Source organism: Oncorhynchus clarkii, chromosome 1 (assembly GCF_045791955.1).
Source record: "Oncorhynchus clarkii lewisi isolate Uvic-CL-2024 chromosome 1, UVic_Ocla_1.0, whole genome shotgun sequence".
Taxonomy (NCBI): domain Eukaryota; kingdom Metazoa; phylum Chordata; class Actinopteri; order Salmoniformes; family Salmonidae; genus Oncorhynchus; species Oncorhynchus clarkii.
This window is the reverse complement of record NC_092147.1, coordinates 38,144,607-38,164,384: the sequence shown is the minus strand read 5'-3', so window position 1 is coordinate 38,164,384 and position 19,778 is coordinate 38,144,607. Positions and strand designations below refer to the sequence as shown.

At 42.6% G+C, this 19,778-nt stretch overlaps 2 protein-coding genes and 1 pseudogene across 9 annotated transcripts in view; all 3 read right to left on the bottom strand.

Annotated features, from left to right (window-relative positions):
- Positions 1–1,937, bottom strand: part of LOC139406692 (casein kinase I-like) — a 66,230-nt gene extending 64,293 nt beyond the window's left edge. For 4 of the 6 annotated variants that reach the window (XM_071149637.1, XM_071149656.1, XM_071149618.1 and 1 more), the window contains exon 1: positions 1,782–1,910. The gene's annotated coding sequence lies outside the window, so the exon portion shown is untranslated. Of the gene's footprint in view, positions 1–1,781 lie in introns of all 6 variants that reach the window. The other 2 variants (XM_071149627.1, XM_071149610.1) reach the window with 2 other exon arrangements.
- Positions 1,938–3,165: 1,228 nt separating this feature from the next.
- On the bottom strand, positions 3,166–5,329 carry LOC139416158 (PCNA-associated factor-like). Of its 3 annotated transcripts, XM_071164512.1 has the most exons (5): positions 5,057–5,329; positions 4,903–4,975; positions 4,226–4,309; positions 3,847–4,018; positions 3,166–3,334 (listed from the first exon to the last, which is right to left on the bottom strand). In XM_071164512.1, the coding sequence occupies exons 2-5, from the start codon at positions 4,946–4,948 to the stop codon at positions 3,292–3,294; spliced, it is 345 nt and encodes a 114-aa protein (XP_071020613.1). In that variant the 5' UTR covers positions 4,949–4,975; positions 5,057–5,329; the 3' UTR covers positions 3,166–3,291. The 3 variants fall into 3 exon arrangements, with proteins under 3 accessions (XP_071020613.1, XP_071020621.1, XP_071020605.1); XM_071164520.1 differs by lacking the exon at positions 4,903–4,975; XM_071164504.1 differs by lacking the exon at positions 5,057–5,329 and having other exon boundaries at positions 4,903–5,042.
- Positions 5,330–7,082: 1,753 nt separating this feature from the next.
- LOC139388756 (cilia- and flagella-associated protein 44-like) lies at positions 7,083–18,912 on the bottom strand (annotated as a pseudogene).
- Between the last annotated feature and the right edge of the window lie 866 nt (positions 18,913–19,778).

The window sequence follows — 19,778 nt, the reverse complement described above, 5'->3', positions numbered from 1 at the left end:
ACATTATTTTTAAAGTCATCTTTACTGACCATCATTTTCACTTGTCTGACCGCTTGCATGATGACGAGTTTCTCACACGACTAGCCTATCTGGGTGATGTTTTTACTCAAATTAATAATTTGAATCTAGGATTACAGGGACTCAATGCAACTATATTCAATGTGCGGGACAAAATTGAGGCTATGATTAAGAAGTTGGAGCTCTACTCTACTCTGTCTGCATTGACAAGGACAACACAGGTCTTTCCATCATTGTATGATTTTTGGTGTGCAATTAACTCAAGCTTACAGACAATGTCAAATAGCGAAGCACCTGAGTGAGCTGGGTGCGCAATTACACAGGTACTTTCCTGAAATGGATGACACAAACAACTGGATTCGTTATCCCTTTCATGCCCTGCCCCCAGTCCACTACCAATATCTGAACAAGAGAGCTTCATCAAAATTGCAACAAGCAGTTTTGTGAAAATTGAATTTAATCAGAAACCACTACCAGATTTCGGGATTGGGCTGCGCTCAAAGTATACGGCCTTGGAAAAATCGCACTGTTAATACACTGATGCCCTTTGCAACCACGTACCTATGTGAGAGTGGCTTCTCGGCCCTCGCAAGCATGAAAACTAAATACAGGCACAGACAGCGTGTAGAAAATGATTTAAGACGGACTATCTCCAATACAACCCAACATTGCAGAGTTATGTGCATCCTTTCAAGCACACCTTTCTCATTAACCTGTGGTGAGTTATTCACAATTTTCGATTTAACAAATAAAGCTTGATATGTAAGATAGCAAAATAAAGAGCAAAATTATTGATTATTATTATTTGTGCCCTGGTCCTATAAGAGCTTTTTGTCACTTCGCACGAGCCAGGTTGTGACAAAAACCCACTCATTCTTATGTTTAATAAATGTATTATATAGTGTGTGTGGCAGGCTTCCAATGAAAGCAAAAAACTACTTTTGAGAGTGCGCTGACCCTGGTACGCAGCTGGAGGTTGAATGATTGAAGGGGTACGGGACAATAAAAAGTTTGGGAACCACTGTTTTAGAGGATTACCTACACAATTAACAATTGATTGTTGACCCATTGGTCAACAGATGCATTTTTGATTGACACCTCAATTAAACTAGTAGCCTGACGTAACACACTTAATGTTTTGTGTAATCTGTGGTGAATGTATTGTAAATGTTTTTATAACTGTATAACTGCCTTAATTTTGGAAGAGTAGTAGCCCTAATAGATACAAAACAAACTCAGACACCTGGCTAGCTTGGTTCTGACATGGGTTAGAGTAACGTGCCAGATTACTGGACATAGATAACCACTTGTGAAAAACGAGCGTCCCCGTGTCCTTCATTAGATAACCTAGCAATTTTAGTCATTATCCTCCTAGTTGGATCACCAGTTAACGTTCGCTAACTACAGTCGTTAACTAATGACGGAAACTCGCATTTGACAGACAACAAACACTAACGTTAGTCAACCACTCACAATCCCATTACATACCATGTATCGTACTGTCTGCACCACAGACACAAACAAAAACAGTGAATGCATTTCCTTGTGGTCCAACGCTCTCTAGCCTGGGTAGGTGGATCGTTAGCTAACTACAGTAGCTGGCTAAAGGTAATTGTCCAGGCAACGTCTTCAATTCAGGCCAGCAAGTTGCTAGCTAGCTAGCTAGCTGCTACTAGCTAAACCTAGCCTAGGCGGCGTTCAGAAAACGCAGATAAGCTAGTGTTAGCTGTTAGCCAATTTTAGCTTGTGGAAATGTTACTTACTTTCAATGTGGTCCTGGATGCATTTAGTCATTTATTTTCCGTGTAGCGATTACGCCAGAAACGAGGAAGCGACGTCAATTGGTGTTTTCAGTTAGCATCCCAGAGCCCTCTTCAGTTCGCCTCCACTGATATAAAAATCAAAGATGGTGCATAAACGAAGATAGCTCACTCCGGCTGTTTACCATTGAAAAAAAGCGGTGAGTTCCGGTTTAACAGGGTGTCTCCCGTAGACGCCAATGCAATAGCAGAGGGGTCTTGTATACTTACGTTCATTTAAACGGAATAAAAAATATGGAGTGTCTCGCTTCCTCTTCAGTCTCTGTAAAAAATGGTCCCGGAAGTGTTGCTCCAACATCCTGCGAGAAAATCAGTTCCAAGTGTATCCTGATAGAACATTGTCATCATGGAAATTACAGGTCAATGTGCTTTATGGGCGACAGGTAGCCTTGCGGTTAGAGCATGGGCCAGTATTCGAAAGGTCGCTGGTTTGAATACGAGCTAACAAGGTGTAAAAATGTTTATTTTCTATAGAACTGTCAGTGTGCCCTTGAGCAAGGCACTTAACCCTAATTTGCTCCAGGGGCACTGTACTACAAGTGACCTTGCGTATAATGTGTCACACTTGGCACTTCTCAACGATGAATTGGTTCCACCAACCTTTCCTGATACTGGTTGAAAATCTCATGGTATTGACCAAACATGCAGCACTGGAGGTTCACCTTACTGTACAAAAGGTCAAGCATTTAAACATGGGGCGGCAGGGTAGCCTAGTGGTTAGAGCGTTGGACTAATACCCGGAAGGGTGCCCCTGAACAGGCAGTTAACCCACTGTTCCTAGGCAGTCATTAAAAATAAGAATTTGTTCTTAACTGACTTGCCTAGTTAAAGGTAAAATAAAATATAGGGAGAACTGAGGGCCACCACTCAGAAATTGGACAAAATGCAGGTAGTCTAATCACGGAACACTAACCAACATCAAGCATTGCTGAGGCAGTCATCCCCATTACAATTAACCAACAAAAAGGTGACTGAATCTTTTAAGGTGGGTGCTTATCTGTCCCATTTCATTGATGTAGAAGTATGCATTACATCCTGTTCCCAACATTTTGATATTCTTAATGATCTAGCACCATCTACTGGCATGTAGAGGTTACCCATATGACGATAAAAATATTGGCTAATAAATTAGTAGGGGCATGATTGCCATAGTTGTTGGACAGGCAGGGAATCCACGGATACATTTGCTAATTCTACCATCATGGCTTTTAAATAACAAAATAATCATTGTTAGCACAGAAAACCTAAGTGCAATTTAGATTGAGAAAATAGATTAGGTATTGTAAAACAGGAAGAGTAACAAAACAAAAGGTAATGGAATCAGGCATACAAAAAAAGGTTTATTAAACTTCTGTACAAAAACCACGAATTCATCAATTATATACACAAAATCTGCCAGCCCATTCAAGTACTAGAAGCAATGGCTTTTTAATTGGGACACGATTGGTAAAGCTCATTCATCAGCATCCTCATCTTCAGCAGGCAGTGGTCTGGATCTGAAAGGTGAGTGGTTGACATTAGATGGGACAGCAATGTTTGGCCCATAATCACATTTGAACAGGCTCTGCAGCACAGTTAAATTCATAGATGTACCCTGAAAATGTGAAACCTGGCACATCACCCAACATACATACACGCTTACAAAGGATCACAAACAGCCAGATGAGCCTTCAAACTTAGATAACATTTTTACAGAAACAAAATGCACACATTTCCCAGTGATTCTGCTTCGGCAAATAAACCAGAGTACAAAAAAATATTAATCCCCAGAATCTGTTGCAAAAACATTGCCAAGTTATCTATGGAGAACAGACCAATGCAATATATTAAAGTATCAGAATGAGTTCTTAATATTAGTAACTTTGGCAACGTTTTTGGAACAGATTCTAATGAAAATGTTTGAGAACATACACCACTTCCTCCAGATCTGCAAGCACTAAAGAGGTAGGCATCTCAGGGATGCTTTTGGACTGGCTCTAAAACTAAGCTTAATAGAATTCAAATGTACTTCGATGCCTTGGACACTCCACTGCCTCCAGCCTCTTCATCGTCTGACTGGGGGAGCTGGTTCTCTTTTTCAGGCTCCCTGCAGGGCCCACCAAAGAAATCCCCAATGCCTTTTTGCCAAGTTGGGGTGGGCCGAGGACACACAGGATTCCCTCCAGCAAATTTACTTTTCGCTGTAAAACAATGCCAGCATTACAATTCACAATTTAGACGAATATCTGCCATGACTACTCACCACTTGGACACATGAGAAAGAAATGCATTCGGAGGCAATAGTTGTTAGCCATCTACTAAAAATTGTTATGTAGGTATCTAGCTTACATGGAAATATGGGCTATTAGACAATTTAAACTTTAAGCCTGAATGAAATCATGACTCACCAGGCGTGCCTGCTTGAGAGCCGCTTGATGCATTTGCAGAACTCGAGGCACCCAATGACTTCCTGGGTGCAGATGCAGCCACAGCTGAAAATGGATAAGTGTGTTAGTTATCAAGTAATTTTATTAAGCAAAAGCCGTGTATTGAAATGCAGAGTTAGTGTATAGTAGTAGCAAAGTAATCTTCACCGACACGTTTGTGTGACTGGTTTGTTTGGGCGGTGAAATTGGCGCCAGATTGAGGATAATGAATAACAAGTAGCTAGTTGGCTAACGAAAATACTCCAAAAAGACACTTGACTACCACGTTTTTTTTATCCAGTGTTTTGTTGTAAACACGTTTAATAACGTTAAGGTAACAATCAAATCCGGCACAAAAACCATGATGCGAGTACGAACGCGTCTGGGTTAGCATTAGCTAACAATTCTATTGAATTGGCGGGAGACATCTTACCCAGTCAATCAAGCCATCTAGTTAGCTAGCTAATCACTAAAACCGAATATTAGCAGTTAGTTGTTCCAAAATAAGAATGCAGGGGTTGCAATTATCTTCACAAAACGCACTAGCTACAGTAGCTAGCGATTCCAGTTTGGTACAATGAATAACAATTTAACTAACGTTAGCTAGCATGTTATGAATCAAAATAAGTAACAACTTCAAGTTGATTGTAGAACATTACCTTTCCTATAAGTTCCGGGGACACTGTCTGCCTTCGTCCTTACCATGTTAAACTTTTTTTTTTACCCCACAACCTGAAACAAAACGGGACGGACACTTTCAATATAGACTTCTACTTTCCCGCCTGGGTTTAAATGACGAATCTCCTGGCTCACCTGACGTCATTGGTTACGTGACTATTGCCCTCCCTTCACGAAAGCCTCGCCCGTTTCTTCTGTGCTTGCCTCTGGGCAGCTCAAAGCACGCAATAGCTTGTTATGTACTTCGATAGGTTATTACACTGAAAACTGCTTATGGTCTGAATAGAGACAAAGCCTCAGATATAAGTGCAAGTTAAGCCGAAATCAGCCTCCCGCTGTGCCACTAAAGAGTCTAGGTTCGAGTCCAGGCTCTGTTGCATCCGGCTGCGACCGGGAGACCCATGGGGCGGCACACAATTGGCCCAGCGTCGTCCGGGTTAGGGGAGGGTTTAGCCGGCAGGGATGTCCTTGTCGCAAGGTGTAGGGTGTTTCGTCTGACATTGGTGCGTCTGGCTTCCGGGTTTAGTGGGCATTGTGTCAAGAAGCAGTGCGGTTGGGTTGTGTTTCGGAGTATGCACGGCACTCGACCTTCGCTTCTCCCGAGTTCGTACGGGAGTTGCAGCGATGAAACAAGACTAACTACCAATTGGATACCACGAAATTGGGTAGAAAAATAAATCAAATCCAAAAAGTTTGGCCCAAATCTGCCTCAGAAGAATAGTTTGGAAAGTATTCGAGCTCCTTCACTATTCCATATTTCTTTTTCTAAAATTGATTAAATCCCCCCCCCCAATCAATCTACACACTATCCCATAATGACAAAGCATTATCGGGTCCCTCTTGCTGCACAGCTGTTTTCAGGTCTCTCAAGAGATGTTCGATCTGGTTCAAGTCCAGGGACAAGCTGGGCTACTCAAGGATATTCAGAGAACTGTCCCAAAGCCACTCCTGCATTGTCTTGGCTGTGAGCTTAGGGTCGTTGTCCTGTTGGGAGGTGAACCGTCACCCCAGTCTGAGGATCTCTCTGTACTTTGCTCCATTCATCTTTCCCTTGATCCTGACTAGTCTCCCAGTCCCTGAAAAACATCCCCACAGCATGATGCCTGTCCCCACCATGCTTCACCTTAGGGAAGGTGATGAGCAGTGCCTGATTTCCTCCAGATGTGACACTTGGCATTCAGGCCAAAGAGTTCAATCTTGGTTTCATCAGACCTGAGAATGTTGTTTCTCATGGTCAGAGTCCTTTAGGTGCCTTTTGGCAAACTCCAAGCGGGCTGTCATGCATCTTTTCCTGGGGAGTTGCTTACGTCTGGGCACTCTACCATAAAGGCCTGATTGGTGGAGTGCTGCAGACATGGTTGTCCTTCTGGAAGGTTCTCCCATCTCCACAGATAAACTCTGCAGCTATGTCAGAGTGACCATCACTTCCTTGACCAAAGCCCTTCTGCCCCGATTGCTCAGTTTGGCCAGGCAGCCAGCTCTAGGAGCTTCCAAACTTCTTAAATTAAAGAATGGAGGCCACTGTTCTTGAGGACCTTCAATGCTGCAGAATTGTTTTGGTAGCCTTCCCCAGAGCTGCACCTTGACACAATCCTGTCTCGGAGCACGACGGACAATTCCTTTGACCTCATGGCTTGGTTGTTGCTCTGCCATGCACTCAACTGTGGGACCTTATATAGACAGGTGTGTGCCTTTCCAAATCATGTCCAATCTATTTAATTTACCACAGGTGGACTCCAATCAAGTTGTAGAAACATCAAGGATGATCAATGGAAACAGGATGCACCTCAGCAAAATGTTGAGTCTCATAGCAAAGGGTCTGAATACTTATGTGAATAAGGTATCTGGTTGTTATTAAACAGTTTTTGCTTTGTCACTATGGGGTGTTGTGTGTAGATTAATGAGGACATTATACGTATACCATTTTAGAATAAGGCTATAACGTAACACAATGTGGAAAAAGTGTCGGGTTGTGAATACTTTCCAACTGCACTGTATGTGTGTGGGGGTGTGTATCCTGTAGAACACTGAGGCCAAATGTCTTTAGCCTCCTGAGGTTGAAGAGTCGCTGCCGTGCCTTCTTCACCACGGTGTAGGTGTGGTTTGACCATTTCAGCTCATCTGAGATGTGTACGTAGAGGAATTTGACATTTTTGACAGTCTACATGGCGACCCCGTTGATGAGGATGGGGGCGTGCCCAACCTGGTTCCTCCTGAAGTCCACAATCAGCACCACACCATCCGAGTGCCTACCTCCTATCTCGTCAGCAAACTTGATGATGGAGTTGGAACTGTGTGAGGCCGCTCAGTCGTGGGTATACAGGGAGTACAGGAGGGGACTGAGGAAACACCCTTGTGGGGCCCCCATGTTGAGGATCAGTGTGGAGGAGGTAATGTAGCCTACCATCACTACCTGACGCAACAAGCACACTGACTATGACATCTGAGAGGAGAAAAAGGGAAGGGAGGGAGGAAGGGGAATGGGATGGAGGCAGAGAGAGAAAAAGAATGATTTTGATTTGGTTTCAGTTGACAATTTTGATGCCAGAGAGCCTGGATGTTGCTTTTGGGGCCTTTGCACCCCACCTGGAAAGTAAACTAGGGGAAAGGCTGACCTGTTCCAGCAGAGAGTCCTGTTCATACAGCAGCCTGACCTCCTCCAACTCCATGATCTCCTTCTCCAGCTCTGTCACACCAGCTCCTTCCTCCACCTCCCTCTCTCTTTTTTAGCTGCAGGTGTAGGGCAGGGGGTCTCCTTCTCTCCTCCCTCCTCTCTGCATCTAGCTGTTCCAGCAGTCTGGCCCACCTCCTCTGGTTATTGGCCACGGCTACAGGCCCTGTTGGTAGGATTGGCACAATCATCAATACCACTGAATTATTGGGGGGGGGATATTCATGCTACATGTGATAGTAGTTAGTTACTGTATGTGTATGGTTCTATCATATTTCATTTTAAATCATTGTCATTAAATCATTCGCAGAGTCACATGGAGATAGTCATGTAGGGAAGAGTGAAGACAGTGATTCTGAAGGACTAGGAAACTCCACCAGAGGCCATATGATAAGACTCACAGTTCAGCCCACTCCTTCATCCTCTTCTCTGTCTTAGCCGGGCTCACTCTGCCTTCTACATAGCTTTGCAGAGTTTTTCTACCTGGCGGCTTGCTGCCCCCTGGACGAGCCGCAAGAACAGCCTCCTCACCTTGGTCTTCCTGGTCCGCTGGCCAGGGCCACGCACATTATGCTATATAAACAGTAACAGGTAGGTATAATACACACACACTTTCTCTCCCCCTTTCTCTTACCTGTGATGTTGGAGCGGTCTTTGTCAGCCTCGGCTTTGTTCCTCCAACGTTCCTGTACCAGAGCCCCCTGCCATCCCTCTCTGTTTCAGCTCGTGGAACCTCTGGAACAGTGCCAGCAGACGATAGGTCGAGATGCTCTGGTCACTCTGGAACGCTACCACGGTAATCCCAGAACCTGGAAGAAACAACGGGCAAATATGAAATGGCACCCTACCAGGTGAGTGCGTGCACACACACACACACACACACACACACACACACACACACACACACACACACACACACACACACACACACACACACACACACACACACACACACACACACACACACACACACACCCATCTTGCTCTGCCTGGTGTTTAGTTTGTCCTCCATGTCTTTCTTCTGGCTCTTTTTAAACTGACTCTGCAGCTCAGCCAGCTTCTTACATCTCTCAGCCTTCCTCAGCTCAGCCTCCCCATGCATACGGTCCATCTGCGACTTCTGCTTAGCCTTCTCGACGCTACAGAGAGAGGGAAAATGTCAAGGAGGATCTGGAGGTAGGGAGGGAGAGAAAGAGCAATAGAGGAGTGGATGAAAAAGAGAGAGGGAGATGGGAAAGAGAGAGGGACTGCTTTTCCTTTAGCCAGGTGTGTCTTTGTATGTTGTTTGTCTCTCTACTAGGAATCTCCCTCACCTGTATGCTGATGGGTCCTTGATATCCTGTGCCAACCTGTTTCACCAACAACAATGCACAGTCAACCACAGAACTGACCCTCCATTTTGTGTTATTCATGTCTTTACTGTCCCTCTATCCCACTGACCCATGGTGAGGGGTCTTTGGCCTTGCTGCGCTGCAGGGCTTTCAGCAGGTGCTCCTGGGCAGCAGGCTGAAGGAGAAGATGTTGACGTCCTCCCCGTCGTCAGGACAAACTGGCCATCAAAGCTTCAGCACAGCTGTCCTTATTGGTTGTCGTGGAGACTGAGGGCCAAGGTGGCCTGCATGGAGGTCGCATGGCTGCAGAGGGGAGGCCCTGACACTGCCAGACTGCATACTCTTCCTCCTCATTTTCCTCCTGCGGCTCCTCATCAGTGGGCTCACGGGCCTGCTCCTTGGCTTGCTTCAGCCGGGCCTCTCTCTCTCTCTGCCTTTTCTCCTTCAGAGCCTGCCTGAATGCAATCTCCTCCTCCCGCTGACATTTAAATATTTACAAACACATCTCTAGTTTGTGTTTAAAGGTTACAGTACAGTTAATCTCAGACAGTGAGGGCCAAACCTTGATGCGTAATTTGATGCTGCTGAAGGTAAAGTGTCAGAGGTGTGGTTGGTGGTGCTGTGGTTCTGGGCCTCCAGGTCTGGAGACTGCACTTTCCACCATTTCACCACTCCAATACAGTGCCAGCAGGGTGTTCTTGTCCTGAACACTCATGTGCACACACAGAAGGAGGGTTATGACTTATTAACTAGTGATGTGCAGTTTGCATATTATTTGTTATTTTTGAACGACTCTTTTTACTGACTCGAGAGTCATGATTCGTTTTTCTGTGTGACTACTTCATTTTAGTTGTTTGATTGACCTGCTAATCTCGGTTAACCCAGAACTAAACTATTGGGTAATTGGTCAGATGCTTGATTACCATTTATGTTTGCGGAGTCTGTCCATGGGAGATTACAATGAGTTCTAGAGCACGATTGATAAATGTTCCTCTGGCTCAGCGGCTTCATCGACGTCTTCCGACAAACAAATGTCTGTCACATATGCCCACAGGAAAGTAGATCATGCTGCAGGCAGCATAGATTAGAAACATACATGTTTAGAACTGGTAATTGATCGCATGGATAAGAATAATTGCAATTCATTGATTATTTACTGTTATGATGGACACAGCTTTGTAGAACCAAAAAATATGCAGCCTCTGTTCAACAAACTCGAACTCGAGAATGAATCGTTTGTGGGGCTGCAGTTCGTGAACGATATTGTGTTAATCACCCCACGGCAGTCAAGCAATGCATTCCACCAAGAGTCGTTCACAATCTAGTCCGGTTGCTGCCACAACTAGACCTTGTTTCAAAAGTATCAGGAAAGTATCTTATTTGTAGCGATCAACAAATGTAGCCTACAGTGTTTAAAGCACACTTTTTTTTACAAGTCTCAGTCACAAATGAGACTATGGTGAACGACATGTGAACGAGAGTCTTGTAGAATTATGACTCTTGAGTTTTCAGTTCATCGTGTTCATCGTGTTCTGCGTGCTCTGGGAATTACTGGCTCAAATGAACTAAATTAGTCATACAAATTATTTATTTTGACTCAACGAGTCGAAAAGATCACAGTCAGTAAAAAGAGCCAAACTTCCCATCACTATTATTAACCTCACGTGCCATTGTCTTTTGTCAATATTTCACTGATCTAGGATCAGACTGACATGTGACTGGGGGTAACACTCCAGCCCCTGTACATGTCCTGGGACTGTGACAAAGCCAAGGTCAAGGTCGTACCTGTCCCCCGTGATGAAGAACACAGTACAGTCCATACTCTAGAGCCGGGTTTCCCAAACTCAGTCCTGGGGCCCACCCTGGGTGCACGTTTTGGTTTTTGCTCTAGCACTACACAGCGGATTCAAATAATCAAAGCTTGACGATGATATGGTTATTTGAATCAGCTGTGTAGTCATATACCAAAACGTACACCTAGGGATGTCCCCAGGACCGAGTTTAGGAAACCCTGCTCTGGAGAGGGAAGGAGAGATTGTGGAGGGGAGGGGTTTATTGATATTGGTTATTGTCGCATCCTAAGAAGCTGGGTTCTTTTACTGAAGACTCCGAGGCGTACTTATAATAACCGGAACAGATTTATTTAATGTTCTCCTTAACACATTACAGTCGACTGCACTCTACAGTATCTTCAGCCCAACTCTTCCATACATCATTGAACTTTTACCGCCCTTGCATCTCGTAATCCAATCACTTCAATGCAAGAACGGAAACCCCATTGTCATTTGTTAATTCAAATAACCGAACCCCTGCATACAAATCCCATTGGCTATTTGCAACCATTTTAAATCTAAACTCATTAACACATAATACATTTCTCAATACACCACAGTTATTATACCCATCCAGTTGGTTTTTGATCTACAAGTGGATTGTCTATAGATGGGAGCTAATGATTGATTTCACATTGGTCAACAGTCTGCGGCACTTGCTAGTCCGAACCCGTTGGCTGCCACAGGTGCATTGTGGGGTATGAAGGTCTGTTTGAGAAGGAGCTCAGCTTCGCCATAGAGACTGCGTCCGGCAACCACCCATAAGATCTGGGGGTTGTAGAGCTCCAGCAGACAGACCACTCCGTCCTGAAAGCCCACCACCACCAGTCCCTCCTCTAGGGTTCACCTACACACACAGGCACGGGCAAACACTCTCAACACACAGTACATTACACAGATTAACAAGCGTTAAGGCATTGCATAAATTATTATTTTACCATACAGTTAAGTCTGACAACTGTAACTTAGTGAGCTCAAAAAGTATTGGAACAGTGATGTTGTTGTTTTGGCTCTGTATTTTCATCCATATCGGGTGAACGGTTTAGAAATTACTGCACTTTTTCTACATACTGTTGTCCCGCCATTTTAGGAGACCAAAAGTATTGGGACAAATTAACTTATGTGTATTAAAGTATTTGGTCCCATGTTCATAGCACGCAATGATTATGTCAAGCTTGTCACTACACGTTTGTTGGATGCGTTTGCTGTTTGTTTTGGTTGTGTTTCAGATTATTTTGTGCCCAATAGAAATTAATTGGTGAGTAATGTTTTGTGTCATTTTGGAGTCACTTAATTAAATTGTAAAAAAGAATAAGAATTTAATATGGTAATCCTGAATGGATTGAGAATAATGATCAGAGAGAAAGATGGAGACACAAATACTGTAGGGGGGCTAGCATTTTTTGGGGGGTATGATATGTGTGTCTAACTTTCTCACTCGTCATTATTCAAGATTCATTCAGGATTACCCATGACCATGGAGGACATGCTAACGTTGCGTCCGATCACAATCTTGTTCATGGGCTCGATCTCAAATAGACCGATGTCATCGTTACAGTCCGCCGTGTCAATACTCTCAAAGTCTCAGCCCTGCACAGGGTGGAGGAAGTGACATCATCAGGGAGAAAAACTGACCACAGACCAGTTGTTCAGGCCGGCTTTTTAGGGTTAGCAGAGACCTCTTAGACTGGGGCTGAGAGGACTGTACTATATCTGAAAGGTTACCCTAATGGCTCCGTCAGTGCCAATGGTCATGAGTTCCTCCTCGTCCAGGACAAACTGCTGGGTGGTGCCAGCGTGGCACGTCCTTCCACCCTTATGGCAGATCTCCACCTTGATCAGACCCCTGTCCCACACTAGCATGTTCCCCCACTCAGACACCACTTGGCACTGTTAGGTTCTAATTCTCAGAGTAAAAACTCAACGGACACTATGAAAGCTAAAACCAAGTTAATTCTTCCCAGAGGATCAATACAGCTGCATTAGACGATGACATATTCACACAAGCACTGATATGTAACTATGTTGAGTCTCCTCCTACACATCTAAACAGTCAATGCATCTCTGCTGCTAGACAGAACCTTAGTGATATCTGTTCTTCCTCACTTCATCTGACCTAACCTCTACCCCAAAGTGCTCACTCCTCCCCAACTCATGGCCGTCATGGTGATTGGTACCAGACTGTCTCTCTTCTCCTCGGATCCCTGATTGCTAATAATAACTTTATCTGACATAATGTAAATGTTATGGATTACCCTCTTTCCCTCAGTGACATGAATAAGTATATTTCATATTCTCAGAACCCAATAACACACAGACAGAAGGGATGTGATCGGGACAACATAGAACAACAGGAAAATAGCATATTGCTTTGGGTCATTTTCAATGGAATAGTAGGAATTGAATGATAAGAGCAGTGGACAGACCTTCCCCATGATATCTGTCAGGGTAGTCTACTTAAACCTTTCCAGAAGGCCTTTCAGTTTGAGACCAGTAAAAGTGCTGGCCATTTTCTAAAGCCTAGAGGAATGGATGATAAGAGATCAACTCACATGGTGTACGACTCTGTACATATAATAAGCCATTTATGGATTTATTGTCCATATTTCATGATGAAATCTGTTTTCTCTTAAGGGGTTTGGCGTTCTATAAAGTGCAAATTTATAAAAGTGCAAGTACACAAAAACATTTGGATTGATTGATTGCTACTGACTTCTTGTGTCCTGATCCGGAGGTGGTGAGTTGCCCGGCGTTGTTAGGTGACCCTTAGACGTCCTGTGAGAACGAAGGCCTTGCTACCCAGCATCACCTGTTCATGCCTCCACTCCCACAATGTCAGCAAGTAGTCCGGAGCACTACCCACACTGGCCAGCAGGGTGCCCTCACAGTTAAAGTCCACAGACCAAATGTCTTGATCATTGATCATATGCTTCATAAATTGTTAAAAATCTAATAGTTTGTGTGTGTGTTGTAGTTCCCATACCTCTGAGAATGCGGTAGGATTGTAGTGAGGGATATTCATAGATGACGATGTTGGGCTGGTCTCCCTTCTCTGCCAAAGCAAAGTATCTCTTACTGGGGTGGGCCTGCAGAGAAACACAGTGGCAGATGGGTTTAAAATGAGGGTGTGTCAAGGTTATCCAGGGCCAGTGTATTTGTTTGACACTACCATGGTGGTGTGATACCTCCCCCACTACAGGAGTGGAGGTAGCGTTGCTCCTTGTTCCGGATGTTCAGGAAGATAAGCAGGTTTTCCACCCACGATGGTCAGCACTCGCTCATCCAACAACTGCAGGTTTGCCTTGCGCCCACAGTAATACCCAAAAGAGTGCCTTGGAAAGCATCACAACCCACAAAACATATTAGCTTGAGGTAGTGGTCGGATATGTAGACTACTATACGAACCTCTGGCAAATGGAATCCACAATGTGAAAGGATACGTTAGGTGCTCCTCCTCTTTCTCCACAGTTTTACTACTCCCACAAGGCTCAGTGGTTCTGGTGTGTCAGGTCTAGCTCCTGTCTGATAACCGTGGCATGATTTACATTGTCTCTCGGCTTCCTTTTCCATGCCAGGTCACCAAACCTTGGTTCTGAGATGCTGCTTTGTGCCCACTATTCCCAAGTGTCCTTCATGAGCTAGTGCAAGTGCCTGCGCATGTAATGCCTGTGGCAGCACGATGCCTGTTCTGCGAAGAACTAAGTAACCAACTACACATAAATTACTCGCTATTGAGGCATAAGCTTAACAGTTCTAAAAATGTCCACTTGCAATAGCATTACCTCTCTTAGCTCTGGGTCTTTGGCTGAGGCTTCTTCTACTTTTCTGGTAGTCAGTGCTTTGGGTGTAGCACTCACTGCTGCAATCCTCACATTCTCATCGGATCCATGTGAGTGTTTTTCCTGCTGTGCTCTCACTCCCAGCAGGCAGCTTCTCACTTCTGAGGTTCTCGCTGGGTCCCTGGAGTGCATCACTGCACTCCCTCTGCTGTCGGTCCTATGCCTTTGGACTCGTTTACTGTTGGGATATTATAGCCAGGTTTGCTTGTCTCATGTCTAAGCACATTCTTATCTCATCATTTGCCTTTGGTACAATGACCACTGGGTTTACCCATGGTGTGGGGTCATTAACAGGTTCTACAATGTCTATGTCCAAAAGTTTCTCTACATTTTGGTCGACCTTCTTCCTGAGGTCTATTTTGTTTTCAGTTTTCCAACTCCCTGGAACACTTGTAGGTACTGCTGTTTTAGTGAGGGCTTGGTGTCTGTCACTGTTGCGACATCAGCACCTATTCTCAGAACCCCCAGTTTCATGACTGTATCTTTGCCCAGGAGTGGTTCTCCATTTCCTTTGATTACAATGAACTCTGCATGCTCAATTATATTGCTGGTTGTGATTTCACGATTGAATGCACCCTTGACTGATAGTGGTTCACTAGAACAATATGAATTTAAAAAATGATCTGTCGTAGGGATATATGAGCAGTGGCGATTTTAGCATGTACATCTTGGTGAGGCCAAAAAACACTGTGGGACACATGCCAGCAAAGCCACTACACAACACTAAACAATACATTCATTGCACTATAACGGTGACAAACGGTGCCCACAAACTGTTAGGGCCTACATAAAGCTGCCCCAACACCTTACCACTGCTACACCTGGCTATCAGCAGAGCCTTTTCTGGCAGCGAAACAGTTCATTCAGACTCATTTACTGCCTTTAAAAAAACATAGCTGATATGGCTGACTTGCTTAAACAAATGTGGTTTATACTGACAATTGAGATGTACAAACTGTGGCATAAGGGGACGACAAGCAGATAAGAGGCAATACGTAATTTCAATTAAGACAATGAGCAAGCGACAATGGACGTGGTCAATATAACTATTTGTTCAGCACTTTTGAAATGTACAGCGGCAGAATTCAGAACATGGGCCATTCTTACAGTATTCTCCCTGTACATCAAGTCAGAACCATAGAATAAATAAAGGGAGCATATAAACAGACAATGAAAGCTCTTACAATATTGGATTATTACATTTCTCTAAAACAGGATATAGGCTATATGTGCACCACCAAGTTAGAACAGTAGGCTAAATTAAGAGGTGAAAATAGACCAAATTATTAGGGTGAGGCACACTGAATGCCATTGGGGTCTTTGCGTGTCAAAAACAATACAAGTCATATAACACTATTTGACATGTTAAATAAGCTTTTAATTTGACACGTCAAATAACACAATTATATTATAGAATGATGTGTGTGTTGAATTTGCACGTGTAAGCCAACCGCCACCACTACTATCAGTAGCACTGTCAAAGCTGTACAAAAAAAGTAACCAAACAAGCATGAACGATGTGTTTACAATACCACATTGGTGAAAATAGACCAAATTATTCGAGTGAGGCACATGGGTTACTAACAGCTTACTACACAACATACACTTAGTATTACTTTCTTAGCCATGGTATACATATCTCCCTGGCATATTACATAATTTATGCAGCAGCATACAATACATATTTGGACTCACCTTGTGAAGGTGGGGCAGCGGTCCTTTGTGGGCAAATTTTGTCATCGAATATGACATTCTCTGGATTTATGGCGGGAACTTTTTTTTGAAAAAAAAAAACACAGCCACTCAATTGATTAGCAGGCTAACGTTAGTGGTTTCTTTGCAATGCTTGCAGTTAGCCACTGATTCACTCGAAACGAATCATTGTTGAATTTGCGATTTCCAACTTGTTGTGTAATCTTTATGTCCAATGGCCGATGAGCACCGATACATTTTATCTATAATTTCTCTTCATTATTTATCTTCATATGTAAAGGATTAATTAGGATTTGCCAGTAGATTGTCGACTTGATTCATGATGATTACTGCTAGCTAAGACTTTGAAAGTAAGATGTTGACATGATCAGTCCAATCAAAGCTACTGTACATAAAATGTAATTTGACGTCATTTTATCTGTGGCCATTGACCTTGAGCCTTCTTGGATGGGCATTGGTAATATAACTCTATGGCAGAACCCAAAAGGCTGACATTTTTTATGTCTACCTTTTTTTAAAAATGTTTTATTTATTAATAACAAATCAATACATAAAGCACATGAGGGAACACAAGCATACATAGATTACAAACAATAGACAATCGAGCTAGGGGGTACAATATCACATTACAATTACACAAGGACCTTAAGGGACATGCATATACTTACAATTCTAACAGCTTTTTTGTTAGTAGAGCATTTAACCGTCTTAAAATACAGTTCAATTTATTTTTGTAGGGTACGAAAATGTGGTTTTCTGTTTGTAAATTTACATTTGTGTATATGAAATTTGGCCAAAAGAATAATAAAATTAATTACATAAAAATGATTCCGCTTATTTCTATTGTATGTAAAGAATCCAAACAGTACATCTCTCCACAATAGTGTAAAATCTTCATAAATGTGTTCAATTATAAACCTACTGATGTCTTGCCACAGTTTTCTTACATGCATACAATGCCAAAAAAGATGCACAACTGTTTCTGGTTGGTCATTACAAAAGGAGCAATTTGAGTTGATGTTTTCCTTAAACTTCTTCATATAGTGGTTGGCAGGATAATTTTTATGTCTACCTTTACTAAGCACTTAAACTTGGAGATGACGTACTGTCCCCATGAGTGACAGAACACTGAGCCAATCATGGCGCAACGCCCCGTATCTTCTGCTGGCTCACTCCACCACCACAGAAAGCACTGAGCTAGGCTGAAACACCTGCATGGTAGAGCTGCCTTACTCAAGAAAACAAAAAAAGAGACCATGTGTGCATGCAGCTTTAATAAATCCTCTTAGGGATCGGACCCTTTTTTTTCGATTTTGCCTAAAATAACATACCCAAATCTAACTGCCTGTAGCTCAGGACCTGAAGCAAGGACCTTAACCATATTCTTGATACCATTTGAAAGGAAACACTTTGAAGTTTGTGGAAATGTGAAACGTAGGATAATATAACACATTAGATCTGATAAAAGATAATACAAAGAAAAACATGTTTATTTGTTTTTGTTCCATCATCTTTAAACGCAAGAACAAGGCCAAAATGTGGAAGCAGTGTACAGTTTCAATGAGCCATTGCATTTCTGTTCAAATGTTGTATTGACTGCCCAAATGTGCCTAATTGGTTTATTATTACATTTTCAACTTCATAACTGTGCACTCTCCTAAAACAATAGCATGGTATTCTTTCAATGTAATAGCTACTGTGAATTGGACAGTGCAGTTAGTTTAACAAGAATTATCCATATCAGATATGTCTATTTCCTGGGAAATGTTCTTGTTACTTACAACCTCATGCTAATCACATTAGCTCAACCGTCCCGTGGGGGGGGACAGCAATCCTGTAGAGGTTTTAACTGAATTATATATATATACATTTATTTTTGACATTGTTTGCAAACTGATATGTGACACATATTAATGCCAAAATAACATGCAAAACAGGCAAGCCAAAAAATATAAATATTTATATATTTTTTTTTATGTTGCTAAAAATCTGGGGCTAATTGTCAATCTAATATTAATGTACAACAATATAGAAGATACATAACTAAAAGTTATGCAATATGGGTATATGTCCACTGCACACTTCTTAGGTGTGTAATTGACATGAGATTACAGTACACAAACAAGAGTGTGCAATATATAAGGCTAGTCCGTGAACCTTCTGAAGTCTGTTTGAGGTCATTAGGTCACATAACCAAGGAGCTATTGAAATTCTAAAGTTTGAAAAATGCATGTAAAAACGTGTGAGATGAAAATGGACAAACTAAAGGGTGTGCAATGTGTAGGCCCACTGAGTGGACATTCTGAACCAAGGAGCTCTTGAAATTCGAATGTAAGACAAGTTTGTACTTTGTTTACGCTCCCTAACTAATACGGAAAGCTGCTCACATTTACACATTTACTAGCTTTGAAAAGTTAATTATTGTCCAAATCGTGAAAATAAGACCTGTGCAATGTTTCCAACATCATGACACTTATTTGGAGTCTGTGGCTCAAGTGGTTTGAAAGCTATTGAGGTTTGAAAGTGTGAATATCTGGCGAATATCCAACCTGAAACTGTCTTTACCTTGGTACTCAGTGGATATTCTGAAAGGGTTGTAGGTCATGACGGTAAGGAAATATTGAAATTTGAAACTTTAAAAAATGTATCATAAAATCTCATGAGATGCAAATGGATAAGCAAAAGGGTGTGCAATGTGTAGGCCCACTGAGTGGACATTATTAACCTTATTTGAGGTTTGTGACATGACCAAGGCGCTATTGAATTACAAGATGTTTTATAAATAATTTAAAATAGTGCGAGATGTAAATTGACAAAAAAATAGTGTGTGCAATGTGTGTCTCTGCCATCAGGTTAGCTAGAATCCGTTTTGAACGTTTTTAGGAGTAATGGTTAAAGAGCTATTGAAATAAAAAAAATGTGATTTGTCAATACGTTGACGGTCCCTAACTGCTGTTGGTGGACGTTAGGAAAACTACAGGCGAATATCCGTCGAATATCCAACCTGAATAAAGTCTTTACCTCGGTCGCAGATTTTCCAATTTCAAAACGATTTGGAGCACAACACGAATTAGAAAAATAAATGCAGTACTTTTCAATGTGTGAGATGTAAGAGGTGTGCCGTGGGAGCGTGAGATGAGGGTCAAATCCATGTCTCACAGTCAATGCGTGAGAGTTGGCAACTCTGGTTTGATGGGATTCAGAAGCTGAGGGCCGCCTGACTGCTCAGCTGAGCGGACACACAGAAACAGAGATGAACACTGGGAAACACAGGAAAGAGAGTCGTGTATACTGTATCTCCTACTAATGTTGATTATGATTAAGGAGAAACTTACATGCTACTTACATGTATCTCAAGTTAGGATTCAGCCCTCCGTTTTGTTATCAGTGGAACATGTTCAGCAATTTACAGATGTATTTTTATACCATGTGTACCTTCAGTGATTTTTTTTGTACAGATGTGAAGAGATT